This window comes from Hydractinia symbiolongicarpus, chromosome 7, assembly GCF_029227915.1.
Source record: "Hydractinia symbiolongicarpus strain clone_291-10 chromosome 7, HSymV2.1, whole genome shotgun sequence".
NCBI lineage: Eukaryota > Metazoa > Cnidaria > Hydrozoa > Anthoathecata > Hydractiniidae > Hydractinia > Hydractinia symbiolongicarpus.
Window position 1 is genome coordinate 21,485,651 of NC_079881.1, and position 27,512 is coordinate 21,513,162.

General features: G+C 33.0%; 3 protein-coding genes and 3 non-coding genes across 6 annotated transcripts; 5 read left to right on the plus strand and 1 right to left on the minus strand.

Moving 5' to 3' along the window:
- Window positions 1-15: 15 nt before the first annotated feature.
- LOC130648355 (60S ribosomal protein L10-like) lies at window positions 16-6,215 on the plus strand. Its single transcript, XM_057454374.1, has 5 exons — window positions 16-92; window positions 419-449; window positions 2,927-2,985; window positions 5,213-5,622; window positions 6,012-6,215. The coding sequence occupies exons 2-5, from the start codon at window positions 427-429 to the stop codon at window positions 6,168-6,170; spliced, it is 651 nt and encodes a 216-aa protein (XP_057310357.1). The 5' UTR covers window positions 16-92; window positions 419-426; the 3' UTR covers window positions 6,171-6,215.
- On the plus strand, window positions 3,450-3,519 carry LOC130650091 (small nucleolar RNA SNORD18). Its single transcript, XR_008983493.1, has one exon. It is a non-coding gene; the product is annotated as a small nucleolar RNA SNORD18 (small nucleolar RNA).
- LOC130650090 (small nucleolar RNA SNORD18) lies at window positions 4,592-4,661 on the plus strand. Its single transcript, XR_008983492.1, has one exon. It is a non-coding gene; the product is annotated as a small nucleolar RNA SNORD18 (small nucleolar RNA).
- Window positions 5,787-5,856, plus strand: LOC130650089 (small nucleolar RNA SNORD18). The gene has a single exon (XR_008983491.1). It is a non-coding gene; the product is annotated as a small nucleolar RNA SNORD18 (small nucleolar RNA).
- Window positions 6,216-10,584: 4,369 nt separating the features above from the next.
- LOC130648714 (BTB/POZ domain-containing protein KCTD5-like) lies at window positions 10,585-17,516 on the minus strand. Its single transcript, XM_057454786.1, has 6 exons — window positions 17,321-17,516; window positions 13,904-14,012; window positions 13,379-13,458; window positions 12,866-12,961; window positions 11,553-11,687; window positions 10,585-11,306 (listed from the first exon to the last, which is right to left on the minus strand). The coding sequence occupies exons 1-6, from the start codon at window positions 17,468-17,470 to the stop codon at window positions 11,283-11,285; spliced, it is 594 nt and encodes a 197-aa protein (XP_057310769.1). The 5' UTR covers window positions 17,471-17,516; the 3' UTR covers window positions 10,585-11,282.
- A 105-nt stretch (window positions 17,517-17,621) lies between these two features.
- LOC130648715 (PHD finger-like domain-containing protein 5A) lies at window positions 17,622-24,325 on the plus strand. Its single transcript, XM_057454788.1, has 4 exons — window positions 17,622-17,783; window positions 23,185-23,208; window positions 23,348-23,514; window positions 24,060-24,325. The coding sequence occupies exons 1-4, from the start codon at window positions 17,732-17,734 to the stop codon at window positions 24,147-24,149; spliced, it is 333 nt and encodes a 110-aa protein (XP_057310771.1). The 5' UTR covers window positions 17,622-17,731; the 3' UTR covers window positions 24,150-24,325.
- Window positions 24,326-27,512: the final 3,187 nt, after the last annotated feature.

Consider the following 27,512-nt stretch of genomic DNA (forward strand, 5'->3'; position numbering starts at 1 on the left):
TTATAATTGCAGTATGATGTGCAACGCTGGTGTGTTTCGCTTCGTTTAAAGGCAATACTCTAAAACAACCTTCCCTTTACAACATCACTGAGGTGCGAGTATAGAAAATGTCTACCTGATTATTTTAACCTTCTTATATCTAGAACATTCTTTGTAAACATCTTTACTTTATTTGCTGGCATTATTTTTAAATGCATTAGTATACGACTTCTGATTTCATTTTTGCACAAGTCATAGTTCTTGGTAGTCTGTCGTTACACAGATTTCAGGCCGTTAGCTACTTTCAATTTACGTATACGCTGTTATTTTTTTGCGTAAAAAACACCTGGATAACAATTCATTACAAAATCTCTTACTTCATGCGAAATGTATATTACCATAAAGTTATATTAAAGTTAAATTATATTGTTATTCTTAGGCTAAAAGATGGGGCGCCGTCCAGCCAGATGGTATGTATCTTTAGTTTTATAATAACTTCTGTTTTTTAAAGTGTGACATTCTAATATCACTCTCAACCTAAAAAAAAATGTAAAAATACTGGAACTAGAAAATTAAGCTTATTAGCGTATGATCCGCCAACTCCGTGAAAAAAACACATTTAACGTCCTTATATCCATATCGTCAACATATCGGTTATTTCAAACTTTTATTATCGTAGCGCTATCTGTCGCGGACCGTTCATGGGGTATGACAAGAAAAAAAATACATTTATTTGTGGACAAATAAGCCGGATCCGACATGTACTATCATCCGGTAATGCCGTGATGGATCCTTCAACTCCGTGAAATTTGAAAAACACGTTTGCTTTCTGATGAGGACCCTCAGAAAAGTTATATATAACATGACCATGATTATAATCAATTAACTGAGATAACAATATACATCAAAAATGAACACCGTCGCGCTTCACTTGAAAATCACAAAAAGGTGTAGCCAGCTGAACCTGCCGCCAAATTTTTGTCATGCGCGAGTTCCGACACCCCTAAAATGATTAAGTGGTAGTATCAAACCCCCCTGAATCGAATTCATTCATTAAAAATGGTAGACAGAGCTGTGGTAAGTTGTAGGCTTCGAAAGCAGTTTCGTGGAGTTATCGGATTCGTCCGTCATATTGATTTTTCCCTGCAGCGTGAATAGCTGAAATCCATTATTAAAAACAACAAATAGTGCCACACAAGGTTTGGGCCATAAGTTACCAATCTGCGATGCAAATAAGACGATAATTGGTCAAAATTATCTGCAAAGTGGACAGATTTAATTCAAATAAATATTGTATTGCGAAACACAATGATTTCGAAGTATTTACAACAGAAAGTTTATGTTCGCTTAGTTAGACTACGAGAAGCCTAATTAAACTACATCAAGTTGCCTAACTAAACGACTCGCCTAATTAGGTCACGCCACCTAATTAGGTGTTTATCCTGACTGTTTTCATTTTTTACGCACAAATAATTTTGTTATATGTGCGGGTCAAAAAAATGTTGTAAACCTTGTTCTGGTATCATATTTGTTGATATTTTTATGTTAATTTTTATAATTCCTTCTCTTTTTTCATCTTACTTTCATTTCCATTTCTTTATTTCAAAAGCTCACCAAGGTCAACAATATTGTACCTCAGTTTATTGTTGGCCACCTGCATGATATTTACCACCGCATGATAAATCATTATCCTTATTGTCATAAATTACCCAAGGAATATCTAAAACGCCTTTTAAAATTTTTTGAGCATCACTGCATGAAAATTTTATGTTCTCTGAAAATTTTATATTCAGTGCTAAGTTGAGTCCAAACCAAAACGTATGGTTTTTTGTCATGTAATGTTCTCTAAGAATACATTGTGATACATAATTAAAGGATTTCTTGTAAAGTGTTTTTTATGTCTTCCAAGACCAGTTTGCATGCAAAAAATATTACATTTTTTTATGCATAGCCACAGAAGGTGTTTTTTAATATCTTTGTTCTTATTAGTCATAAATTTCCAAAGGAAAATCAAAAAAGCCTTTAGGAATGTTTCGAGCACATTACTGCATTGACATTTTGTTTTTTGCTCTATTTCATCAAATTTTTGACCAACTTTAACACTGCTCCCCTTGCACTTGCTTCATGGACATTAATTCCAGGGCTGTTGGCCTTACTTATTTTTGTCTGTGTAAACAGAAAATAAAATTTTCACAGGGAATGCAATGAGAAAGTTGTGATGGCTTTAATTATTATATTGTAATAAGGGAATTGTTTTTTAAAATAACCTTCAAACAATGTTTTCCACAGTAAAATGAGCACAGGCTCTCCTAATGGTGCAGAGGCAAAATAATAAAAATTTTCTAAAAATAAATCTGTGCTGCGGTAACGATAAACTGAAGTACCAATTCATTCAGCCCAACAGTTAATTGGGCATTAATGGTGACATAACCTAATTGTCAATGGGTATTGCTTAAGTGGCTATTGCTGTCTGTTTAGTCTCTTACTACTACTGGGACAGAAAATGTAAAGACCAGAACAGACTGTCATGATTAAGGAACCAATAAAACCATAAATGACCCCTAAAGCACGAAAATTCTCAAAATCTAATTTATATTTTGAATCTATGGTCACTAAGTAATTTGATCAACAATTTTCATAAGTAATTTGTTGTCCATGCGGGGTTTGACAAATTATTTTTTCTTGTGTTAGTATTCTTGCACGAAATTTATATTTATTACGTTTGTTGATGGCTACATATAGAACTCTGGAATAGTGTTTCTTCTTACCATTTAATTGCCCTCTTAGCAAATGATTTAGGCAATTTAATGGTAATATCAAAACAAAGAATTATAAAAATTTAGGATTACAGGAAGGGTTTAAATAGGTGTTTAAATGTGTTTTTAGCACATTTTCTTTAAAGTGCCATATGTTAAACTTAAATGATTTCTAATTTTTTGCATTTTAGTTACCGTTACTGTAAAAACAAACCATATCCCAAGTCAAGATTTTGTCGTGGTGTACCAGGTAATGCAAAAGTGTAGTTGGCGTAGTTCTCAAGGATTAAGTGATTTTTAAAATTCGACAGGGTGTAATCTAGAAATGTGAAAAATAACCTTTGAATCCAAATTAAGAATTTTATTAGGGGTCTTTCAGATGGTGTCGAAAAAGATGTAACGTTTAAATAAAATATGTGTATGATAATTTGAGTTAATGAATTGGGAAATGGAAAACACTAGATTACACTCTGTATTTGAATAAAGACTTTAAACACCGATTGATGTTAAAATGCAGTAAAAATAATGCATAGCCAAATTCTCTTCATTATGTATTAATTGCATGAAGGGCCAGACACTATGCAATAATAATTTGTAATGCTAAACAGGGGTTGTGACATGTTAAAATACACTCCTTTATGTTGATGGTTATTTAAGATGTTGTGTTTTATTGACCATTATGCATTAGAACAAGTTAGTGTTTACTTTATTTGCGAGGTGTGATGAACATCATACTTCAGGTCCGTGTTTTTGACTTGAATGATAATAATGAAGTTCTGATCTGTGCCTTTTCCTCAGGTCCCATCTGTTAGCATCAAATGATCAATGATGTTTTGATGTACAATAACTAAGCAGATTTTCAATTTAAAATAGAATGCTAACTATGTGCACTTTCACAGTAACATGGTAGGCAACACTTCCTGAAATATAAAATAACCTAAAAAATTGACACCATCTTAGAAGTTTCCAAATAGCCTAAAATTTGGAATCAAAATATCTCCCAAAATTGTTCATGGTCACATCCATTATATTTCTCAAATAGTAATTTCTTTCAGTATATGTGGCCAAAATAGAACATTTTTTGACATTCAAGTCCCTTTAAGGTTACTGTAAAGGAAAAACTCACTTGATGTAGCAGTCTCAACAAAACCCTTATAATTTAACAATACTTTTATATTTTTTCTTCTTTTTTGTTTCTGAATGCTTGATGAAAGACTTTTTTGATGGTGTTATTTCCGGGTAATGTTAATTTTCCAAAAAAGAAAATGTAATGAAATAAACACACCATTTTTTTCACTGTACGATTTAAAATGGCTTCTTTTTCTGAACGCCTGATAAAGATGATAGAAGTGCGAACTTTTTGTTTATGCGTGCACACATTCAGAATTATTAATAGACAGAAGTCAGGGTTACAAGAGACAGCTCATATATATACTGCTTAACTTTGATTTTTTTAATGATTTTTTATATGACAACATTTATATATTTATCGATGGTGAAAGTAAACTATCTAAAAAATATTATTATGCATATGTTTATACGGGAGTACCATATCATTCATAATATTTACAAAAAATATGCTTAACTCATTTTGCACATATTTTCTCGAAGGTGTGAAGGATATAACACTTCTGAAAAGGCTTTTTCCAGAAAAAAAAGGGATGTTCCAAATATTTTCATGGAATATAAAATATGTTATTCGAAAGAAATTTTTTTTTCTATATGTCATGAGCTTTTTGCAAAAAACCTAAAATTGTTTCCTTTACAGTAAAAATATTTAAAAAAACAACGTTTAAGAGATTGAGTGGGATGCTTTAGTGTTACAAAAAAGTGTTTGTGAGATTTGGTATATTTGCCAGATGTGATGAACATCGAACTTCAGGTCCGTGTTTTTGACTTGAATGATACTAATGAAGTTCTGATCTGTGCTTTTCAGTAAAGTATTGAATTCGAAACATCAATTTTATATACCTCATTAATTATTATTATTTGCAAAAAATAACAAAAAAATGAAGTACGAAGTTAAACCGTATAATATAATCAAACTAAAACATACAGTTTTGTGTTGTTTTTAATGTTCTCACACAACATTGCAGTGTATTCTCTTATACTGTTAATGATGCATGATTGCAGGATTCCTTGTAAGATGTTTTCTTCACATCTTCCAAGGCCAGTCATCATGCTAAAGCATAAGCCAGACTCTAGTTATAAGCTTTTAGTATTGTTTATGCTTATTATACTGGGTAAAGCGTACAATTAAAAATATTAAAAGTATTGTGTTTTTTATGGATGCATAGCTGCAGGATTCCCTTGAAGATAATTTTCAACACCTTTAAGGGCCAGTCTCTATGCTAAAGCATAAGTTGTCTTCTAGTAAAAACATATGTTAATGATGTGTTTTAGCACTAGTTTAACGTACATATCCATAACTTCCTTTTTTTTTTTTAATCTTCTAAAAAACCATTAATTTTTTTTAGACTCCAAAATCAGAATTTTTGATTTGGGTAAAAAAAAGACGCCAGTTGATGACTTTCCTAAGTCCGTCAATCTTGTGTCAGATGAATACGAACAGTTGTCTGCCGAGGGGTTAGAAGCTGCTCGTATCTGTGCTAACAAGTACATGATCAAATTTGCTGGTAAAGACTCTTTCCACATTCGTATCCGAGTCCACCCATACCATATTGTTCGCATCAATAAAATGTTGTCGTGTGCTGGAGCTGATAGGCTTCAAACTGGAATGAGAGGTGCTTTTGGTAAGCCACAAGGAACAGTAGCACGTGTGAACATAGGGCAACCTTTAATATCTATCAGATGTAAAGATGCACATGAAGCCACTGCAATTGAAGCATTGAGAAGAGCTAAGTTTAAGTTTCCAGGTCGTCAAAAGGTAATGTTAACTACAATTTTATTATCGTTTTTTTTAAATTGCAAGACAGCTAGGTGCATACATATATATAACTGAGGATAAGAATTTATTTAAAGGTGTAAATTAGTTAGGGTTAAGTTGTATATGCAAGTGACAGGGTATTGATTGATATCAAACAGATTTTGTAGATATGATGAGCTTAACACTTCAGGTCCGTGTTTTTGAATAGAATGATACTGATGAAGTTCTGATCTGCAGTTTAATGTTCCTATTTAATTTTTTTCAATGATTTACAAGTGAAGGTTTTGACTTGTACAACAAAAGTGAAACAAGTAGTGTTTCACTTACGTCTACTGAAATGATTTTGTAATATATTTATCATTTACACTATGGTAAACTTAAATTTCTAGATCTTTGTCTCCAAAAAATGGGGATTTACAAAATGGGACCGCGAAGAATATCTTGAGCGTCGACGAGATGGGTCTATCAAACCAGACGGTACAAATGTTCAATATTACCCGAACAAAGGAAAATTGAAGGACTGGAAGTGGAGGGAGAGTCGTTGTTAAATAATTTGTAGTAAGACGTGGTACAAATAAAATTAACAGAACAGCCTTAACTTCGTATTCTTTGTCTTTTCTTCTAGTTTACTGTTTGATGCTGAAATAATATTGTCCATGAAGGGTAGCTTTTTATTCGGAATCTTTTTCTTTTACCAGCGTTCCGATGCAGCAGGGGATGCTAACAAAGAATCTTTTTAAAAAAAGAAAAGGCTATTGTTAAAAAAATAACAAACATAAAAAATCATCACACCGTTATAAGAGGGTTAACCCGAGGTTCATTTAAAAACAAGCTGATGAAAAAGAACGAGATCGTAAAGTTAAAATTTCGTAGAAGCAGAAGCTAGATCATTTTATTATGTAAGGCTATATTTCTAGAAAATAATTGGCTGTTTGGACAGCTAAAAAAGAGATACTGCCACCTTAAAGGCCAATGCCGTGCAGCAGCATTTTACCACTGTTTTTCTGCGTCATAAATATTGACGAATCTCAAATCGTACAGCAACGTAAATCTTCTGTTTACATCAGTTATGTTTGACAACAGTATGCAAGCAAAAAACATTTTCGGATGAAATGGTTTCAAAGTGCGATAAAGTATGGGAACCGACCTTTATTTATAAAATAAAGTGCACACAATCAAAAATGCATTATATAACAGAATACAGTATTCTCTCCAATTGTCTGTTTTCTGGTCAAAGTCTCAAAAAACTCTAATTAGCAGACAAATTTTTTAGCACGAAGTGGCAACTTTAGGCGTTCTCTCCAATTAGCGCACAGTCCTAAGAATAAGGGAGCAGCATAAACACTTTAAAAATTTAGAAGCAATGTTGGCTTCTACAGCCTCAATTTTCTTCGCAAACCAGTCAATCAACTTTAGTTGTCCATAAAACTTATAACTGCTATTTCCAGACCATAATAACCGTCTTTCTACAAACCTTAGCTGTAATCGATTCGATTCGCAGAGTTCTGGGGAACGCGACACGCATTATACGCACCCGTCATGATCAGAGGTCTGATCGGGGTGAAGCATTCTCTGTTGAGAATAAAATACGGATGTGCTATGATAAATACTCACCTATATGTATACACACCATCCGGATAATCTGAGTTCATCGTTAACATATTGCTGCACGTAGTGTAGTGGGTTCGTCTGTGGCTCCAGTTCTGGGGACCGCTGATAGAATCCCGCTCGCTGCTTGGCAGTATGTTAGTGATGAACAAAGTAGTTCTTCTTCAATATGACTTACACGCATTATACTCGCCCGTCATGATCAAAGGTCTGATCGGGGTGAAGCATTTTCTGTTAAGAATGAAATGCGGATGTGGTATGATAAATACTAACCTATATGTAATCATATTTGTGTTACCAAATAAAAAGTTCTTATGGACAATAAACTAAAATTTTAGAATGAGTAAATGAATGATCGATTGTTTTTCAAAAAAATCCTTCAAATGCTAAGACGTTACTTCTGACACAATCCAAAACTGCTTTTCCAACTGTTGTTACTAAAGCTGTTTTTACACGATCAAATTTATATGATTTTATTTTCGTCTCGCAGTTCAGTAAAAAAAAGAGATAAAAGGCGCTGGGGACGAGTTTGATGATCATATAGTATATGTCATATAAAATTTGATGGTGTAAAAGCGGCTAAATGAAAAAAGTGAAGATGAAAAAGATATCATCGATGAGGAGTTCAAAGAACTTTTCAGAGTGAGTTTAGTAGAAAACTGTGTGATAGAATATCCCTGTAAAGAAACTATAGTTGATGTAGAAGAGGTTTCATCTGGATGAGAGTGATAACGATTTTGATGACGTTGAAGAGAAGACATGCATGCATGAGGCGCTGACCATGATTGATAGATTAATAAACTTAAAAGATTTTATTATAGAAGGAAGAATTTCTTTATCCTCACCTAAAGAGTCATAACTTAAAACAACAATCTATTAAAAAATTTCAAGTAAAGTTTTTTAAAAAAATCTTTTCCTTATTTTAGTTGATATTGTGATGTTGATATTTGTTTGTTATTTTTTTAAAAAAATTATATTACGTTCAATTTAGTTGTTTTCTTCTTTTTTCGTGTCTAAGTCCAGCACGCTAATTTTTTATGTTTACGTTTTAACATTTCGTATACAAAACTTTTAACATTTTGTATACAAAATCGTGTTTTCTTCAAATTTCGAGCTTACGTTGCAAAACTTACCAAAAGGCGAACACCTCTAATTAGCGCACACTTTGTTTATGCACCAACGGTGTCCGCTAATTAGAGAGAACTGGTCGTTAACCCGAGAAAAAACCCACGGGTTTGCCCGTCCTTTTTATACCACATTGCGTGCGTCTCGCTACTTGCGTAGCTAAGCTACCATTATATATTATTATATATTACAATATTGATACTGTATATGACATGTTACTAACAATTTCGTCCAGAAATGAAAAAAAAACTAGGTTTATTCTAGGTCGTTGGAAACGACACTACTTTTTTACATTAAATGTTCTCTAGATGATGAAAATTTGTTACTTTTACAGAGGGTTTTTTCCTTGCATGGCTAGCAGAAATATCAAACGGGGTTAAATCATTACACCTCTTCTGAGAATTTGATTACAGGTAAAGTAAATGTGGTGGGTACCTCAGACAAGTTAAATGTTTTGTTTATCTCAATAAGGGGGAGAAGTGGAATTAAGCGCAAAGGCTACAAAAAAATTTGAGAATTTAGTAAGAGAAATCCGGGGGCAACGTTGACCCCAAAATTTCTTAGGTTTTTATGCTTGGACAGCCTAACAAGTGCTCTAGAGGGTGAACAAATCTCAAAATAGCGATCATCATAATTCAGTCGTAAATATATATATTTTTTGATTCAAAGAAATAAAGACGAGAAATCACAGTAACAACACAGAACAGTATGAACAGCACCAAAGTCTGCTAAAGAACGTTACAAAATCAAAAAATATGTCTCTGAAAATGGGAACGCTGCTGCTTTAAGACATTTTAAATCCAAAGACTTAAAGGAAGTACCGTGCTCACTTTTAAATCAAAATATCAAATCCAGGTTTTGATGCGAAAATTCTAAAGTTGTTGAAATTATCAAGAAGCAGTGAGCTGTTATAAATTATAGGTATTGCAACAGCAATGTTGAAAGTATAAACCACCAAATTCGTACAAGACCATGGACGCAGAGTCTCTTCCGTCGAATGGGGTTTGTACAAAGATTCACAACAACTGGGAAAGTTGAAATATCAGAGGGTGTTAAAAGCAAAGCTTCTTTTCTTTATTTATGAGATCGTTCTACTAGTTGAGAACCATGACCCATCAATAGTTTTGAACCTCGCCCAAACACCCCATTGAAGTACGTTCGTTGTGGAAAAACTACACTCGCGAGAATATCGTACAGTAAATATCAGATAAAGCATGAAAATATCAACATTTGCGTTTACGCGTGATAGTCGATTTCTGCCCATGCCAGCTCATCTACTATGGAAAAACCGAACGGAGTATCCCAAAAATGGAGTTTCCCTAAGGCTTCTCTCTGATTACAAAATTTAGCAACGAAAGGGAGTGCCTCAAATTGATGTGAAAGATCATTATTTCGTAATTCAATAATGAACGAAGGAGAATTGGATTGCAAATGAAACATTCACTTCTGATCATATGCATTTAAGGGATAGACAACCCGAGACGTCAGAGATCTCCTTAAGCTACCTTACATTTATTTTCAATATCGTCCATTAAGCCAATCAAATAAGCAACAAAACTTTGCTGCCTGAACCAAACACTCATACCTTGCTTCGCAGTTATGACTGAATTATAACATATGTTTACAAAAAATAGATTTCATTTTGTAAATTGACCCGGAGAGAAACAAAGGGCATAAATCAAAAGTCGAAAAAATCTCCTTTTTATGTGTTGCGGATGCTTCAAGCGATGGAGAATAAAAAGTTTTACATTTCTAACAACTTGTTGCATAAGAATTATAATAAACTAGTCGTTAACCCGTGGAATAATCTCAACACAAGTTAGTTCAAAAAGAAACAAAACTAGTATCCGCATTAGTTACACGAAAAAAAAACACAACCTGACAAATTTGTTACATTTTCTATTTGCAGAGTATTTGCAGCTAACTTCTTAATACGTTCATTAAGTCGAAAGCCATATCTAGTCATAACGAAACAGGAATGCACCATTTCTCAAATATTTTATACAAACTACATATCATTATTCAAACTTCCACTTCCATTAATTAGACTATCTGTTCCCTTTTGGGAAATATTTCCTCGTAAACCGGGAAAATCTTTCAGCACGATTTCAGGTCCAAATCCTGCTGAAAAACTAATTCAAGAACTTAATTGTGTTAACATGAAAATAATATTTATCCCCTTACTACAGTCTCGGGTGCGCATGATCGAGATCTCAGTATAAACAGACGTTTCCTCGGCAGGCGGAATAAATATATTCGGCATAATTTTTAACATAAACCAGAGATTCTAATAAAAAAAATGTCTCGTACTTTCCCAACTTGGGTAAACGTTTTCTAACCCATGCCATATGAAGAAAACGTAAAATTATATCATGCTAAAACTTTTCCTGCTAACCAAGAAAATATTTTCTATATGAACATTTCATCCCAAAGTCGGATCTTCGTTTAACAAATCGCGGATGGGTTATTTGCACCCATTTCGCCCAGCGAAAACCCGACTTTCCGATTTGTTTTTTCTTTATCTTGTACATGTTATATAATATTTCTCCAAAACAAAATGATAATAAAATAAAATTTGTAAAAACTCACAATGCAAAATTTTATCTGCATTCTCTAATTAAAATGAAAGTACATGGTCAAACATACTATTTGCACAGTTAAAAATTTAAAAAAGAAGTTCTAACAAGTATGTAAAAACAATGAATGCGGTAAGCATTATCTCTTTTCAGATTCACAGCCAACCGAGAACCTTCAATTTAAAGTCAGCATAATTATATTCCGGCTATAACTGCTGACGTCAGCATAAATTCTTTAAATTTTTTGACTCGCTTTAATATTTTGCGTAAACGCCAACTTGGGTGGTTTTCAATGGAATATTTGTTTCGTACGACAATAACAGAAAACATTTCTCGTGGATCAGATGGGTATCAGGTCCCTCTTAGCTGAAACACCTGAAACAAAAAAAAAGTATTTAAACTGAAAACGTATACATAACTAATCCTATGCGTGCGTCACTTTAGGCTGGAGACAAAAACTATTTACAAAGAAGTGCGCGGTAACAGAAGCATGTTGTTTCTTAGAACATCATGACACATGGATTTAGTAGCAGTCAATGTTGGAAAAAAAAGATATAGGCGTAAAAGCGTTGGAAAATTCAAAAATTCAAAAAAAAATAGATCGAATCATACAAGCAGTACCTTGGGGTTAAAATTCGTCGGGACCATTTCTTCTGCTGATGCATTTTGTGAATCTGTAATGTCTTTGGATACAATGCACAGGTATTCGCCTTGCTCGTCTGGTCCATAGTTATAATTACTTCCTATGTTTAACAACTAAACAGAAAGACATCACTTGAGTTGTTCAAATTTCAAAAAGTCTTGCATATATATAAGAATATATATGCAAATATATATAATATAAATATATAAGAAACTAGTCGATAAAGCCCGTGGAGAAATCCACTTAGGCAGAAGGAAAATGAAAAAATAGGTTGTTTTAATTTTTTTGCTGACGACAGCAGTGCAGATACAAAAAAAATAGCGAAATTTAGTTTATTCGTTGCCTGTAATATGTAGAGCTTAAACTTCTGATCAAGAAGATGTATATAATCATGTGCTTTTGATGAGTGGTTAATGAGATATAAGGGTTTAAAAATTTTGCTGACGTGAGCAAAGACCTGCTAAGATACTGTTGCCTTCAACGCATAGATCTTGAAACCCTGATCAAGAAAATGTATAGGTTCATGTATCTTATGTGTAGGATCATGTATTTTTGACAAACGGTTGCAGAGTTATTGGGGTTTAAAGGTTTTCTGATGACGTCATTAACCTGTCCATTCCAAAACGGATTTAGAGACCCAGGTTTAGGAAACTTACCCAAATTGGTCCTAGGTGGTCCCTAGTTATCCACGTGGTGAAAAATCATTGACGTCACCACCTCGTTTCCAAGTTATTTGGCCTCAAAGTTTTAGGTGCACTGTAATGGCTTCATCAATTTAATATAAGATATTGACGTTAAAGTAGTATTATTGACGTCGCGCCAAACGTCAGAAAATTTAACATATTAGACATGCATTTTTCGGTTACTTCAAAGAAAATTTCGGCGAGATCAAAGGAAAACGAACATATCCACTTTGCCTGGACACACACCGAACTGGCGTATTATTATATAAGAGAATTCGCCTTTTGGACAAAGGAGTCAGAATAAAACTTTTTTTGTTCAAAAGAAGTCTGTTAACACAATTTGATAAAAAACTACCCTCCTTAGTTAATTAAGTTTTATTCTTAGACCCGTAATAAGGGGTTAACCCTTTTTACCTGTCTAAGAATAAAAATCCACCCACTTTAATTTATTAACACCTTTCACAACTACCGATTTAAAATTATTATCAGACACCTTCCCTTTCTTCAATAAGCCTCCTCCCACAATTAGGTTCGCTCCGTCCTAAACGCCCACCTTAAAAATCCCCGTTACAATAAAGAAGAACAAAAACAGACAAAAGAACCTTTACCTGCTCAAATCTCCATCCATCTGACATGTTCGATATTGTGTGTGCTAGTTCCTCCTCTTGACACTGCAAAACTCTATATACATGTTTCATACCAGCCTAGAGAAAAAATAAGTTTTATATGTATAAAAGCACCACCCACGCCTATCAATAAGGGGAGAGTGATCACTCTTGCTGAATTTTGAGAAATGAGCCATAAATTGCTCCCTCAATTCCACAAAATTTTGTCTGGCTGACCAATATCACTTCATCTCACATGGAAATCCATGTTATCTTTCTTATTATTTGCATTAACTAAAATATATAAAAAAGCCAAGATAAAATACATAAAAAAAGATTTTGTAAAAAGTATACATTTATAAACTTATTCTATTTATTCAGATTGCTCGCCCAGTCTAAATTACTGTAACTTTATGCGAGCGATTTATTGCTTGGATGTTATTTTCTTATTGAGGCTTGACCAGCCTTAAGTCAAGTCTACAAACCAAAATGTTGACACGGATGATCTATGCTTACCACTGTATTCACTTTCAGTCTTTCTCGAAGTTGATGAACTAGCGACTTTAAATTATAAAATTCTGCTTCAGCCAAAACACCTGAAATAAATGTGCAGGAAACTCAAATCAATATTTGCCCTTTAAGAAAGCAAACTTCAGTAGCATAGACGGACTGTTTTTATTGAGGCTTTTAAAATAAACAAAAATTAGTAAAAGACATTGAATTTCATTTTCTCTTTAGCATTATTTTTACATTTCTAATATCTATCATGACGTGTTGAGAAGTAATTTTCTTAATAATTTTAAAATGGGCAAAAAACAAACTTGATTTTCAAAATGATTAAAGAACGGGGCAAAGACTGCCCAATATTAGGAAACTAGCTGAATAAAATAAAATTTATTGAATATATATTCTTTAAAACTTTAAAAATTTTGGGGCCTTTTCGTGCAACTAGACAACACAGAAAATATACCTCTAATCAAGGTAATTGGCACAAACAGCCATATCAATAAAAAAGAATGAGGAAAACAGTTCATCACTGACCTTCCACAGATAAACCTTGATCGATTATAATTTTACCATGACGTAAGTAATTTAGTATGGGACTAAAATACTTTGGATCACGATCAATCAGATAAGCATTGTTTTCATCCTAAAAATTAATTATTTTTTTGAATAGATAATTGGTTGCTGTTCTGTTTATAATATTAACAAGTTTTTGATTTTTACAATAGTATTTATTCCTGTGTAATTACAAATATCTATTGTTACTTTTATCTCATCTCTCTAATAATACAGAGAGTGTGTGTGTCTGTGACAGGCAAAGTGGGTGTGTATAATCATATTCCTTTGATATTGCCAAAAAAATTATGTCTAATTTGTTAATCTTTCTGATGTTACAGTGCAACGCAATAACATAAATATAACGTCAATATTTTAATTTAAATTAGTGAAGCCACTACAGTGCACTTTGAGGTCAAATAACTTGGAAACGAGGTGGTGACATCAGTTATTTTTCACCGCGTTGGTAACTAGGGACCACCTGAGATCAATTTTGGTATATTTTCCAAACTTAGGTCCCTGAATCCTTTTCTTAATGGACAGGTTGATGACTTTATCAAAAAACCTTTAAACTCTCTGCAACAGTTTGTCAAAGATTCATGATTCTATATATTTCCTTGATCAGCGTTTTAAAATATATACGATGAAGGCAATGGGTATATAAAATATTTCAAGTTTTGACGGATCTATTCTTGCTGAGGTCAGTTAAATTTTAAACCCTTATATCTCCTAAGGCATTCGTCAAAAACATATGATCCTATACATTATTTTGACCAGCATTTCAACCTCTACACACTACAGACAAAGAATGAACAAATTTCGTCAATTTTTTTACCTGCACTGCACTGCTGACGTTAGTAAAACATCTAAAACAATCCATTTTATATTGTCCTTTTTCTAATTGCATCAGAAAAATTTTTAAACCCTGATATCTCATTAACCGTTCATCGAAAGCACATGACCATTACATCATATATATGCATTTTCTTAATCAGTGCTTTAAGCTCTACACAATAGAGGCAACTTGAAAACAGGATTCTATTTTTTTTTTGTGGATGGATTGCTGACGTCATCAAAATTTTTATCTTGCCTCAGTGGATTTTTCCACAGGCTTTATCGATTATACATGAATTGCATGTGTCGGTCTGTGACAGACAAGTGGATGTGATCATATTTTTTTTGAAGTAGCCAAAAAGCATGTCTAATTTGTTAAGCATGTTCTAGCACAATAACAGCACATTAGACTAACGTCAATAGCATTTATAAAATAACTAAAGTCATTGCATTGCACTTTTGGGTTTAAGACAGAATATCTTAGAAACGACAAATGGAAATAACCAGTGTCATTTCCACATGTGTAACCGGGGAGTACCTGGGGTCACACTTATATGCTACTTTTGTGGAAAAAAATTAAAGTTGTACATTTACAAAACTCAGCGGCGAAATAAATTAAAAGGAAAAAGAAGTGACATAAGTTAACATAAGTAACATAAGTAAGAAACATTTGACGATTTACTGGTCTGATTGACTTTATATTATATTTCACTAAAATGAGAATTTGTTTGTCATTTAACACCAGTTTTGAGGGTTTCTTTTATTTTCAAACCATGGCTGGCATTAACTGAAGCGCAATGATAAGTGTACAATGGCTACGTTGAGATCAAGGGATAATACATTGTTTCCTATTTTAGGCTATTCACAAACAAAAGGTTTTAGTTTGGTGACTTTATGCTTTTTGTCACATCTAACCTTGGAACAAGACGTCATAACTGTTGTAAACTTTGTAAACAATGACATAAAAATGCTTTTGATTAAAGAAACTTAAATTTTAATGCATTTGATGCAAATACAATGAAATATGTTAATCGTCTCTTTGACTAAATTCTTCTCACTTATTTCATGATTTAGACACTTTATGTTAGACACAGGCCTGGTTGTAGGCAGTCGAGTGACACAACACTCGCCTTAAAACTTAAACCGTAGATGTGTTACGGATACTGTGCATCTTAACTGGCTAGGGAGGGTGATTCATATTTTTCGTAATTTAAGGTATATGTTAACACATCTTACATCAAAAGAACTTGTCAAATGTATCTCACTTATATTGTTATAATGAAAGTGCGACATCAAACGAAAAAATCATTCGAAACTTTTGAGAAAGTGTTTTAAATTTTAGAAAATTATCTATATTATTAGAAAAAAAATTATCACATATTGTCTGTAACAATGATGTTCAGAAGATTCTTTTTTTGATATTTTATAATTTTATTATCTGTTTTTATATTAGCAATCACAACGTGTATAATAAAATTAGTTGCAGTAATGGGGAGGTAGTTGCACGTATATATATACTTTATTCGTTGTAATTTTTTAATATTTAAAGTGGTCACCTGTTGCTTGAGAGTAGCTAAACTAAAAAAACAAACAAAAAATTATCATTTAAATTTAATTTTGACATTTTTCATTATTAAGCCCAGAGGCAGACCGAGAAAGACTTGACAGGAGGTTATAAGGACAGATTTGATACAAAGGAAGTTGAGTTTAGATCTAACACAGTCTAGATCAGATTGGAAGGGGGTCATTAATATACCCCATCCAACCCATGTTAGCTAGATAGATAGATAGATAGATAGATGTGCATATTTTACATGGCTAGCCTCACAAATATCGAGGGATATACATCCAACAGCCCACACAGTTTGCCATCTTCCCAATTTCCCTCACATGGCTTGGGTTAACCCGGGGCTATGGTAACATTCACTCGCCCATGTTGAATCGCCGTCAAGAGGAATCGAACCCCGGTCTCCCCCACAGAGTACGAGAGCTATAACCACTAATCTACGGCGCCATAAAGCATGGAAAACGGACGTTAAGCCGAGAATGATGATGATTTCAACGGCAATTAAAAATTAAATCCTGGGCACTAGGTTGCGAAATATATATTTCAATAACACATAGAAATGATACCTGCTATACACTGTTACTTTACCAGAAGCAAATCATTTCAATATGCTCAAAGTGATTGCAAAGATATAAAAATATTAGCATAGCATTGAACACAGAAGAGTTGTTTTTAGAGAGGGCATGAGAATTTTAATTAAGGAGAAATAATTAAATTGCATAAGGGAAGTAAGGTTACATGATCACATAATAATGTGCAGATTTTATCCATGTAAGCACATCCTCCTTTTTAAACTCCTATCTAAAAAATTGTGGCTAAAAGTGACTATAAAGTTAGCTAACTATGTAGTCATTTAGATTATTGCTAGATTATTGTTAGTTGTTTAAGAACTATAGCTGCAACGAGCTAGCTATTGCTAGCTAAATGAAATTAACAATGCAAAATTTTTATTAAACTTTGTTGTTGCACCTTCAACTTTGATTTAATATGTCTTTTACCTTATCCGAAGGCAGGTCGGGATCTTCTGTCGCTAATCTGGCTAAAAAACTTTCAGGTTCTTTAGTTAAACTTGTTTTTGTAGTTAGAAAAGTTATTCCACCGACATTTAATTTTATCCAACTACGTGAAGTGCATCCATTTCCTGCCATTTTGTGCCTTACTTCTTCTTTTCGTTCGCCTTTAAAAGCCGTGGGCTTACCTACATAACAAAGGTACATGGATACATTTTTGAAAATATTTTTTGTCAAAAAAGGTTTTATCTGCTGTAGGTTGACCGCGGATAGTAAACAATTTTATTCTGACCCATATTGAAATTCATTCACGGTGAATACGGACGTTCTTTTGTCGTGGGTGAATGAAAAGTTGGTGAGAAAGAGACTAGAGATAGCTAAAACCAAAAGGAGTCCATCATGGCAAAACATCACCCTGATTTAATATTTTGCCGTAAACAACCTGGTGTTGGTAAGTTGACAAAATTAAAGATTATAGAAAAAAGACAAAGGTCACGTTCAGGTCTCTCATACGAAAAATGTGTATTCCCAAATTTTACCTAGGATTTGAGAAGGGTGTTAATCCTGCTTTTACAGGCCATTAAGGTATTATTTATTTCACAAGGCAGGGTGTTAATTCTTATGAGGTACTAATTCGATGAGAATACCTGCATTCAAAATATGTCAGATTGGTGTATTTTCAGGGAATAGAAACGAGGGTGCCGATAAGCCGCATACGCCGTAAAAAGTGCGGGTGTTTTCGGGCGAGTTCGGCGTTTTAAAAAAATTCAGGTATTTGCCCAAAAAACCCGCATAGTCCCAAACAATGCCTGAAAGAAAAAATTTTTCACTATAAATGACTCTCGAAGAATTATTTAAAAAAGTATAAAAATTATACTTATATATAAACTATATAAAACTATATGGTAGCTAAGTTCTTAAAAGAACTGTTATTTACGGTTTTGACAAGATTTACTTGATAAATAACTTATATATAAACTTTCTTACCTCCATTTTCTTCAAGCGCGTTCTTTGAATTGTCGTCCGCCATGTTTATGTTACAAGGTGTTGCATTTCGGGAATGATTCGGTCGTGTTTGGAAAAGTGCGGGCCGTTTCGGCGGACAACCGTCAATTTAATTCGAAAAGTTGCCCAAACTCGCCCTTATATATGCAGGTATTTTGGCTTATTGGCACCCTCTTGAAATAGACCATTTCGGAGATTATGTGCCATTATGGATTTTCGAAGCCCGGTGTTGCAAGTTGAACTATGAAACCTATATGCCATAGTAGAAAACTCTCTTAAAACACACAAAAAGAAACAAGTTTTGTATACACTCTTAGCGTGTTTAGGTCTTCGTAATGTTTTTATCTAAGTAACAGGGGATAACACCAGAGAACATTTATTTAGCTTTGGTCTATTGATGAATTAGAAATAGCAATTAAATACACATGTAGGATTTTTTGTTTTGGATTTTATAAGAGTTGTTTATTGAATAAATGATATAGAAAACAGTCTTCCACTACCATTGCTCGACATTAAAAGAATAAGTTATACATGGAAATAAATGTTAAAATAAATGTTGTTTTGGGTTGATTCGGATTTCTTCAGGCAAAATTTTAATTTTTTTAAAATATGCCGGAAGTCCTCTGACAGCCCCCATAGTTTTTGTGGCGTTTCCAGCGAGTCAGAAAAATGCGAACGTTTAAGGACGAGTTTTGCGTTTTGGAAAGAAATCAAGTTTCACCTGAAAAAACCCCTCATGGATCAATGTTTGAGATATAAAAAAATGGAGATGCAGATGGACAGATAAATTGTTGTAGGACGACCTTTTTTTTTCAAAAGAAGTTATTTTTTAACAAGTTGCCATAGCAAAGTCCATTCTCAAACAAGAGATTTTCTTAAATAGATAACAAGTCATATTAACCCTTTCCCTCCCATGGGCCCGCAGAGCGAGTCCTAAAAAACCCCTTTAATTCCCTGAGGTCTTTAAAATATGCCAGTCTCTGCCGTCTTACGGGCGGTAAAATAGCGTGTTCTGTACAGCAATGGAAAATAGAAAAATTTGTTGAACAGGAACTGAAAACCCTCTCAAATTATGAATATCTTACAGAGGCTATTGTATTTTGAAAATTGTTAGAAAATGACCCAGTGCTTTATCCAAACAAGTCCTTTCAACTGTATCATACTGTTTTTGAGTACTCGAAGGAGTAACTTTGTTGTGGAAAGTTATTTATATACCATCATAACATGTTCTACGTGTTAGTGATAGCATGGAAACCAGACTCCTGAGCTAAAGAATGAGTCAAAAAGTCTGAAAGGAAATTTGGGTTTAAGTTGAATATTTTTATCCTTATCACGCTTTCTTTTTGTTACAGTCAATCTGACTGTTTCCATGGAACCGCTCAAAATCTTTGATAAGTGTGAAACAGCTTTAGCTATTGTCATCAACTTTTCAGAGAAAGTCCCTAATATATAGACTAGTCATATGCAGTTGTAATATATTTAAATATGCTTTCTAAGGTATAATTATTTTCTTTTAAAAATCAAAAAAAGGAAAAAAAAGATTTTTTTAATCCTGCAATTTTTGGTCAGATGATGTTGAAAATATTTTAGGAAAATTTTTCCACATATTTTCTGAACTGACTATCTATCACAAAAAAAGGGTGAAAATTTGAGACAATTTGACCCAGGGGTCAGGTTTTTATTAGGTGTTGAGTGTTGATGGTCAATAATGCTGTTTTTTACCCGAGGAAACATGAGGGATTTCCATAGGAGGGAAAGGGTTAAAGCCCACCTTTGCTCCAGTAGATTGCCTTATTACCCTTATAATATATGGCCGCTTTGCTGATTTTGAAAAAAAGATGTATAAAGAATAATTGCTAAAAACTAAACATTGTGTTTTTTCTGACGGAAACACTCCACACTTCCCAACACATTTAATGATTGATGTGTTACAGCCTGCAAAAAAATTAGGTAACTCCCTCGACATGGTAGATCCTGGGAAAGTCAAAAGACAGTGTATATATATAATTTTAAAATGAATGTTTTTCCACTTTTCACGTTTTTTTAAATTACATCAAGATATTTCTTAAAAGAAAAAATCTAAATCTGGCAAAATCTAAGTAAATACATCAGCACGAAACTTGGACAATCTGAATTCTTTAAAAATGAGAAGTGAATGTTGATGTTAAGTGAACATAGCCATTGAACCAACTTAGCGAAAGAGTCAAAAGACAAGTAGCCAACAATTATTTTTTTAAGTTCTGAAAACAGAACAATATAATGATGGAGAGTCCCTCCTAAGGATAGGTGACTATGGGTGCAGGCCTTGGCATGAGTTTTAGTTGCGAGTGTGACAAATTGCACGCACAAATGGCCCTGGACGTGTGATGGCGTGCAGTTTTTTTTAAAATTGTTTTAACGTTTCTGAACTTCATGTTTTTCTTCCACCAGGCTTTCTCGGGTTCTTCAAAATATGTTACTTATTATTAAAATCCACATCAACTTGTTCCTGAGAAAAAGTCACTAGCTAACAAAAAGAATAATATTAGAGCACATCATCACCCTGGCATCGCCACCTGCCGCCATCTTTAAATTAAACTTTGGGAATTCGGTTCCATATAATTCAATAATTTTTTGACCAAAGCAAACCATGTTTATATGTAATACTGAGCAGATAAATTTTATAAAAATTGAAACGATAATTTCTATGATCCCGTCTTCATGTTCTTTAAACGATCTAATGCCATCTTTTCGTTTTCTGCGATCCCGTTTTTATGATTTTTAAACGATCTACGACGATCTTTTGGCTTTCTACAATGCTGTTTCCATCATTTTTAAATGATCTACGGCGATGCAACAAAATGCAACGCAACAAAATTAATAAAACTTAGGATTCATGAAAATGGCAAATTACTTTATTTGTTTTAATCTTCGTCAAGTAGGTTGAATTTGATCAACCGAAACTAATATTTGAAAACTACTACTTTTAGCCACATGCACAAAAATCAAGGCATGTGAGTATCAAAACAGTGTTCTCAAAATAGAAATAAAAAAACAGGTAGCAGTGCGCAAGATACAAAGCTATTATAAAAAGTTTTAGTATGATCGCTTTGATTTACATTCTTCGCATAAACATGATTTTGCATTAAACACAAAACACTTTACGAGTGTTAATTCATTTTTTAAAAATATCTTTTAACAGATAGTTAACACTTTTAAACAATACCATGCATGTTACATGTAAGAACAAAAGGATTCATGAAATCGTATTGTTATGACTCGTGCACAACGATTACCATAGAAAAAAAATAAGTTCATCATGTAAACAAAAGATATGCGAAGGTTCCTTATGTAGACATAAGATCGTTATATGACGTTGTAAAACTCTTGTACATGTAAAGTTAGATTTAAGCTGTACTATACCCTGTTTTAAATTAATTTCTCGTATGTAAATTATTTTTCGTGGTGCAGTTAAAACTGCAGTTAAAAAAAGATTAAGAAATAACAATGCAAGGTAAATAAGGAAATCACTTTGAATGTTATACGATTTTGTGTGTGTGCTCAATCGCATACCTCTCATGGCAAGGCCTGTGGATGAGGCGTAAATGAAGTTACCTTATTGTTCAAAACATCTTTGCTTTTTTAACTTCAACGTGAGTTTTTGCTAGTTTAGTTTTTTTTTTCAGATATTGTATTTTTTTTTATGAACATTTGCTACTTTATAGGACCTATCTAATGTCGTCATTACCCCTGATGTCACCAATTTTAAAAACAGAACACTGATGTGTCACTTTAGCAAATAAATATTTTTGATTCTTGCTTCCACAAAAACATTTTTTATTAACTTTTCCCTTGTATTCTTCAAAAAAAATTTTATCTCTGCTTTGTTTCCTCAAAAAATTATTTTTTTAATGTGTCATATATCAAAAGATGATGATAATCATCCATCATCATTCTCAGCTTAACTTCCAGTTTCCATGCTAGCTTTGTTTGGATGGGGTATTTTAATGACTCTTCCAATCTGATCTAGACTGTGTTAGATCTAAATTCAAATTTGTCTGCATTCCTTAAATGAATTAGACAAATGCTATCATTTTGAAAATATTAAAAAAGGAAGTTAGGGTGGAGAGATTTCCTATGTTCAAAGACTCATTTATCGTGTTTGGGGTTAATAATCTCAAATGTTCCCCAATTTTCTGTTGCAGAAGCATAAATTTAAATACTTTTTGCAGTCAACAAGTTATACAGAAGACTAAGGAAATAACTGACGTCCTGAACTTCTTGCAAAAATGCATTGGTTGGTTAGTTAGATTGTTTGCGTAGGTCTTCTGATCAGCAAAAATAAATTTGTTTCCAGTACCGTGAAACAATTTGCTGCATTGCTAGAAACTTAGCAGCAATGTTATTACTGAGAAAAAGTTGATATGCAAGTGGTCCCGTTAAAGCTTTATTTGTGGGGATTTCTTCATCGAAAGTCATTCTTTTCCCTCACCCAAAAATGGTACTACGTGACATTTAAACAAGTTTGCAAACAACTCAGTTTTACACCGACCTGAAAAAAGACAATTTTTAAAGTAAACAGGGTTGTGCGATTCTTTAGCTAAATATTTTTTTGTGTTGGTAGGATAAGTGTTTTTGTCACTTTCAAGTTTTCATAGGGTTACAAGATACACTGGTGCTGTGCTAAGATTAAATGTTTTTTTCAAATAAATGCACAGTTTTTCTTAAATTGATTTAAAGACACTTTTTATGGGATATGTAACTTATGCACACTCTATAGCCTATAGACAACCCTGATTAAAAATATTTTTTGTTGTTTAAGTATACAACTTCGTTTTGTGTGATTCAATTTTCTATGTTCATTTTAGCTATTGGAAGGCTTTGTGAAAAAGGTGCGTAAAATGCTTTTGTGTGTTAGTATATTTTGTTTGCTTTTTTTCTGTTTGTTTGTTTGTTTGTTTGTTAGTTTATCTGTTTGTTTGTTTTGTTTGTCCATTTAGCTTGATAGTTTGTCTTCTTTTTTGTTTTTAGATGATGGCAAATGTGTAATATGTGATTCATACGTGCGTCCTTGCACTTTGGTTCGAATCTGTGACGAATGTAATTATGGCTCATACCAGGGACGTTGTGTTATATGTGGTGGTCCAGGAGTATCAGATGCGTATTATTGTAAAGAATGCACTGTGCAGGAAAAAGATGTAAGTTATAGTGCAGAGAAGATTTAGCATAATTGAGGAATTCTCCATAGTACACTAAAAAGTTTTCACAAGTCGTTTTGTCATCAATTTGCATGAGAAGCATTTTGAACAGAGAATCTTTAGTAGATGTTTTTTCTGGGTAATTTTTCTGCTTTTACCGAGAAGCTATATCAAGCTTCAAATATTTAAAAAAAATCACAATTTGTGTCCCCACGGACATGGGGGCAGGGGTGTCAAAAAGCACACAGGCATGGAAAAGGAGGGAGAGGGGGTAAAAAAATTGTCAGGCGGACGTCCTTTTATGGATGGCCTCATATATGAAAACAAAATTTATCAATTCATTCTAAAATAAAGATGATTTTGATAGATTTTATTCTGGGTGTAATTCTTTTGTTAAAATAACCGATGCTGAATGATCACGATATGAATTGTATTATAAAGCTTTTTTTCTGGATTTTTAAGAAAACTATTTCATTTTTTACCACTCGCCAAATTAAATCCACAGCATCCTCAGTTAAAGTATTTTTTGTCTATTTTATTATTAGCGAGATGGCTGTCCGAAAATTGTAAACTTGGGAAGCTCGAAAACGGACTTGTTTTACGAAAGAAAGAAATACGGCTTTAAGAAACGCTAATCAAAATGAAACTCCTGTCAAAAGATGATCTCGATGATGGTACTGTATTTTGATGAATGGATACGTCAGTAGTGAAATAAAGAGAATTGGGAATATGAAGAGACGGAACGTGAAATTTTTATGTTTTTTGTAAATATTTCTACCTTTTTCACATTAAGAATGTCTTCTTTCGCGAATCTGATTTTTTTTATTTTTTGTTTTCTTTGGAAAAGAAAACATTCTTTATTCTTATATGGAATTAAGTGAGTATTCTAAAAAAGGTGGTGTTGGTTGATCTAAACAGTAGGACGGTTGCATCCGTTTTTATAAAAGTTAGAATCCGCTAAGGAGAATGTAAGGCATATGGAGGATCAACTAGCTCTGAAAATGGATTAAGCTTAAAATTCATTACTCCTTATTTCCGTCAAAAAGTTTAAAAATTTTTTTTCCTACAAAATCTTTTCCATTATCCAAAGAATTTTTTGATTTTTATCAAAATGTGTAAGCCGTCTTCACAGATAATATGATAGTAGATAAAACACCAACAACGCTCATTTTGGCGAAGAAGGATTTTTTACTTTATGTTGATAAATTTTCGCGAGGATTAATTATGCGAATTCTTTCTTTATTCGCGAAAATTTGTTTGCACGAAATTACTAAAAATGACTGAAATTAACTTTGCGAAACGTTTGGAAATAAAAAATAATTTTTTTTCTTTAGTTTCTCTCCGTAATTATTTTTGTGATAGGTAAAAAAATGGCTCTGAGATATGAGCAATCTCGATTAAACCTGCTTTATCTCAACGAATAAAATAAAATTAAACTATAATAAATTAAACGTACACAAGTGAAAATAATAGTTCGCGAAACGTGATTTAACAGAAACTATCAAGCGTGACATGAGATATCTTAATAACTTGGTTATTGTTTCATGTAAAGGATCTCCTTTGTACAATCGATCAAAATATTTAGCTTTCAATCTTACAATTGCAAAGAGTGATCACTGTAACAGGATAAGGGGAGAAAATTTTTCGAGAAAAAATTTACGGGAAGAAATTTTGCGAATTTTGCTTAATTTGCTCATTCGCGAAAATTAAGTATAATAATAGCTTTTTTGAAAATATATACAAAATATATACAAAAAATGTCTTGTAATTTTTAGAAATATTCACATTTGTTGTTCCAAAGATTTTGAAGATAGTGTTTCTTATGCCAACTCGTAAATAAAATTTGGGGTTAAAAAAATTGGGAGTTTAATTGATAAACAATAAATAATAACTTTCCCCTTTTTTATGGGAAGTTTTCTCGTCTTTCTTAGTTGTTGTTTCCTGTTTCCTGTTACATCTTTGCTGCCATAAAAACAATGTTGTTATTATTTTTAAATTGCGTAGCCAAATGTATTTTCTGTTTACGGCAGCCATTTTATTCTGAATATCTCTTCTCTCCAGCGGAAAATTGATTTCCAATAAGTAAGAACAATATATAAGAACAATGCTCCTGAGCTTACTACGTTCGAGGGGATAATGCAGTCGTATGGAAACCTACCTTAAGGCATGTGAATCGTAAGACGAAGTGTATCGTTTGATGTACACAAATAAACCAATAAATGACACGTTACATCTCGTATCATCAGAGAGTTCTTGTTAAATGATGAAAATGAGAATAAAACACGTATCGTAAAAGAAAACTGAATCTCCACAATAGTTTGGGAATTTATTTATTTGACGATATTTTCTACACGCAAACTGACTTTTTCCGTGCTTTGCGAAAAGAAAAACAAAGAAGTAACTAAAATCGCGTCCTTGAGGCTCTTCCACGCCTATGATATTTTGACGGGACGGCTGGGAGAAACTATTGTTTTTAATTTTAAAAGAATCAGAGCGCCGCTCTCGATCAAGCCTTTTTTGAGAAGAGTGATCAAGTTTCAAATTCTCCGTTACTATAGTGTCTTACTTCATTCTTTGGAAATCTGGCTTTGACACGATGTCGAGTAAAATTTAAAAACAAATTATTAACTATTTTGTAAAAATAGCATGTAAAAACAACCTCGTTTCCACTCCTAGGACGTAAAAATAGGTGGTGGGACTAAGTTATATTTATTTGCAAGCTAGAGAATTCTCATATTAAAAAGAATTGATAAAAAGGGGCTGGCCAAGGTCGAAAAAATGTGTGAAAGATTAATGCTTATTTTACCAAGCTTTGTGGTAGCTGATATATATATCCAAATGTGTAAAACTACAGATTTATCAACCGCAGATCACGCTCTGATAGTTTGGGAAAGATTTGTGGATGACGTCTCCTTAATAATTAAAAAAGGAAATATAGATGCAGTTCAGAAACGTAACAAATAATTTACATCCGAAAATGCAATTTACAATGGAATGCGAGAAGAATGGTACGTTTACTTTCTTAGACAGTCTTCCTGCAAAACGGTAGTAACTCAACCGCAAACTAAACTCATGCTGATCAATATTTCAACTACACATCTCATCAAAATTCCTGCAAAGAAAGTGTAGTGTCCTCAGAACAGTCAATGTAGACAACAAAGAAAATGACAGACAGAGTTAACTCACTTTAAATACCTTACCTGCAAAATTTTCTCAAAGTAATAAATTAGTGGATGGGTATCCGACCCATTAACCAATTATTTTGAGAAAATTTTAGATCAAGCTTGTTCCAGTCGGACACTTACTAACACTAAAACGCACTAATATTTATGCTTGGTAAGATAATTAAGTAGTAATAACAAAAAAAACGTGTAAAAAGCTTAGGGATTCTTGCTTACACGTTTTTTTTATAAGAGACATGTTTATAAGAAACCTACATGTAGAATCTTCAAAAATTAGGAAACTTTTACTACTACATTCTATGTCTATTTCTGAAATAAGAAACTTATTTCTAACTAATTCTTACAATTAATTGAAGAAGATGTTACAATCATCACTGGGGAGAGACTTTGAAATGCTTTATTTTTTTATTTTAAAAACCAACTAGTCCAAAGACTAAAAAAACTGTTAGAAATAGCTATTTATTTGATATGAGAAGCCCAAACTAAGAAAATTTAGAAACTAAATAAGAAATTTTTGGAACTAAAAACAGGGAATTTCCGCCTACAAATAAGAAACTTTTAGAACTAGGCCCTTGGCCAGGTTAGCCGTTTAAGCGCTAGCGGCCTTGACATCAAGCAATAAATCCTAGGAACGAGAACGAAATTAAGAAGGTGCGGAGACAAGATTGTCCATTTTTTGTTTTTTTTCTGAAACTGATAGAAATATCTTCCTTCTCTTGACAATCAATAAACTCAAAAGAAAAATCGATCGGGGATTGCAGTCTGTACCGTTATCCAATATTAAACTGGATGAAGGTACGCGTCTCGAATTTCTAG

What these genes read in the sequence shown, in the direction of transcription:
- LOC130648715 (XM_057454788.1), top strand. Translation starts at nt 17,732, where the DNA reads ATGGCAAAACATCACCCTGATTTAATATTTTGCCGTAAACAACCTGGT. An exon ending in CCGTAAACAACCTGGTGTTG is followed by an intron (nt 17,784 to 23,184) that starts GTAAGTTGACAA and finishes TGTTCATTTTAG; the next exon opens with CTATTGGAAGGCTTTGTGAA. An exon ending in TGGAAGGCTTTGTGAAAAAG is followed by an intron (nt 23,209 to 23,347) that starts GTGCGTAAAATG and finishes TTTTGTTTTTAG; the next exon opens with ATGATGGCAAATGTGTAATA.
- LOC130648714 (XM_057454786.1), bottom strand. Translation starts at nt 17,470, where the DNA reads ATGGCAGGAAATGGATGCACTTCACGTAGTTGGATAAAATTAAATGTC. An exon ending in CCGACCTGCCTTCGGATAAG is followed by an intron (nt 14,013 to 17,320) that starts GTAAAAGACATA and finishes ATTAATTTTTAG; the next exon opens with GATGAAAACAATGCTTATCT. An exon ending in CGACGAATTTTAACCCCAAG is followed by an intron (nt 11,307 to 11,552) that starts GTACTGCTTGTA and finishes TTTTTGTTTCAG; the next exon opens with GTGTTTCAGCTAAGAGGGAC.
- LOC130648355 (XM_057454374.1), top strand. Translation starts at nt 427, where the DNA reads ATGGGGCGCCGTCCAGCCAGATG. An exon ending in GGGCGCCGTCCAGCCAGATG is followed by an intron (nt 450 to 2,926) that starts GTATGTATCTTT and finishes TTTGCATTTTAG; the next exon opens with TTACCGTTACTGTAAAAACA. An exon ending in ATTTTGTCGTGGTGTACCAG is followed by an intron (nt 2,986 to 5,212) that starts GTAATGCAAAAG and finishes AATTTTTTTTAG; the next exon opens with ACTCCAAAATCAGAATTTTT.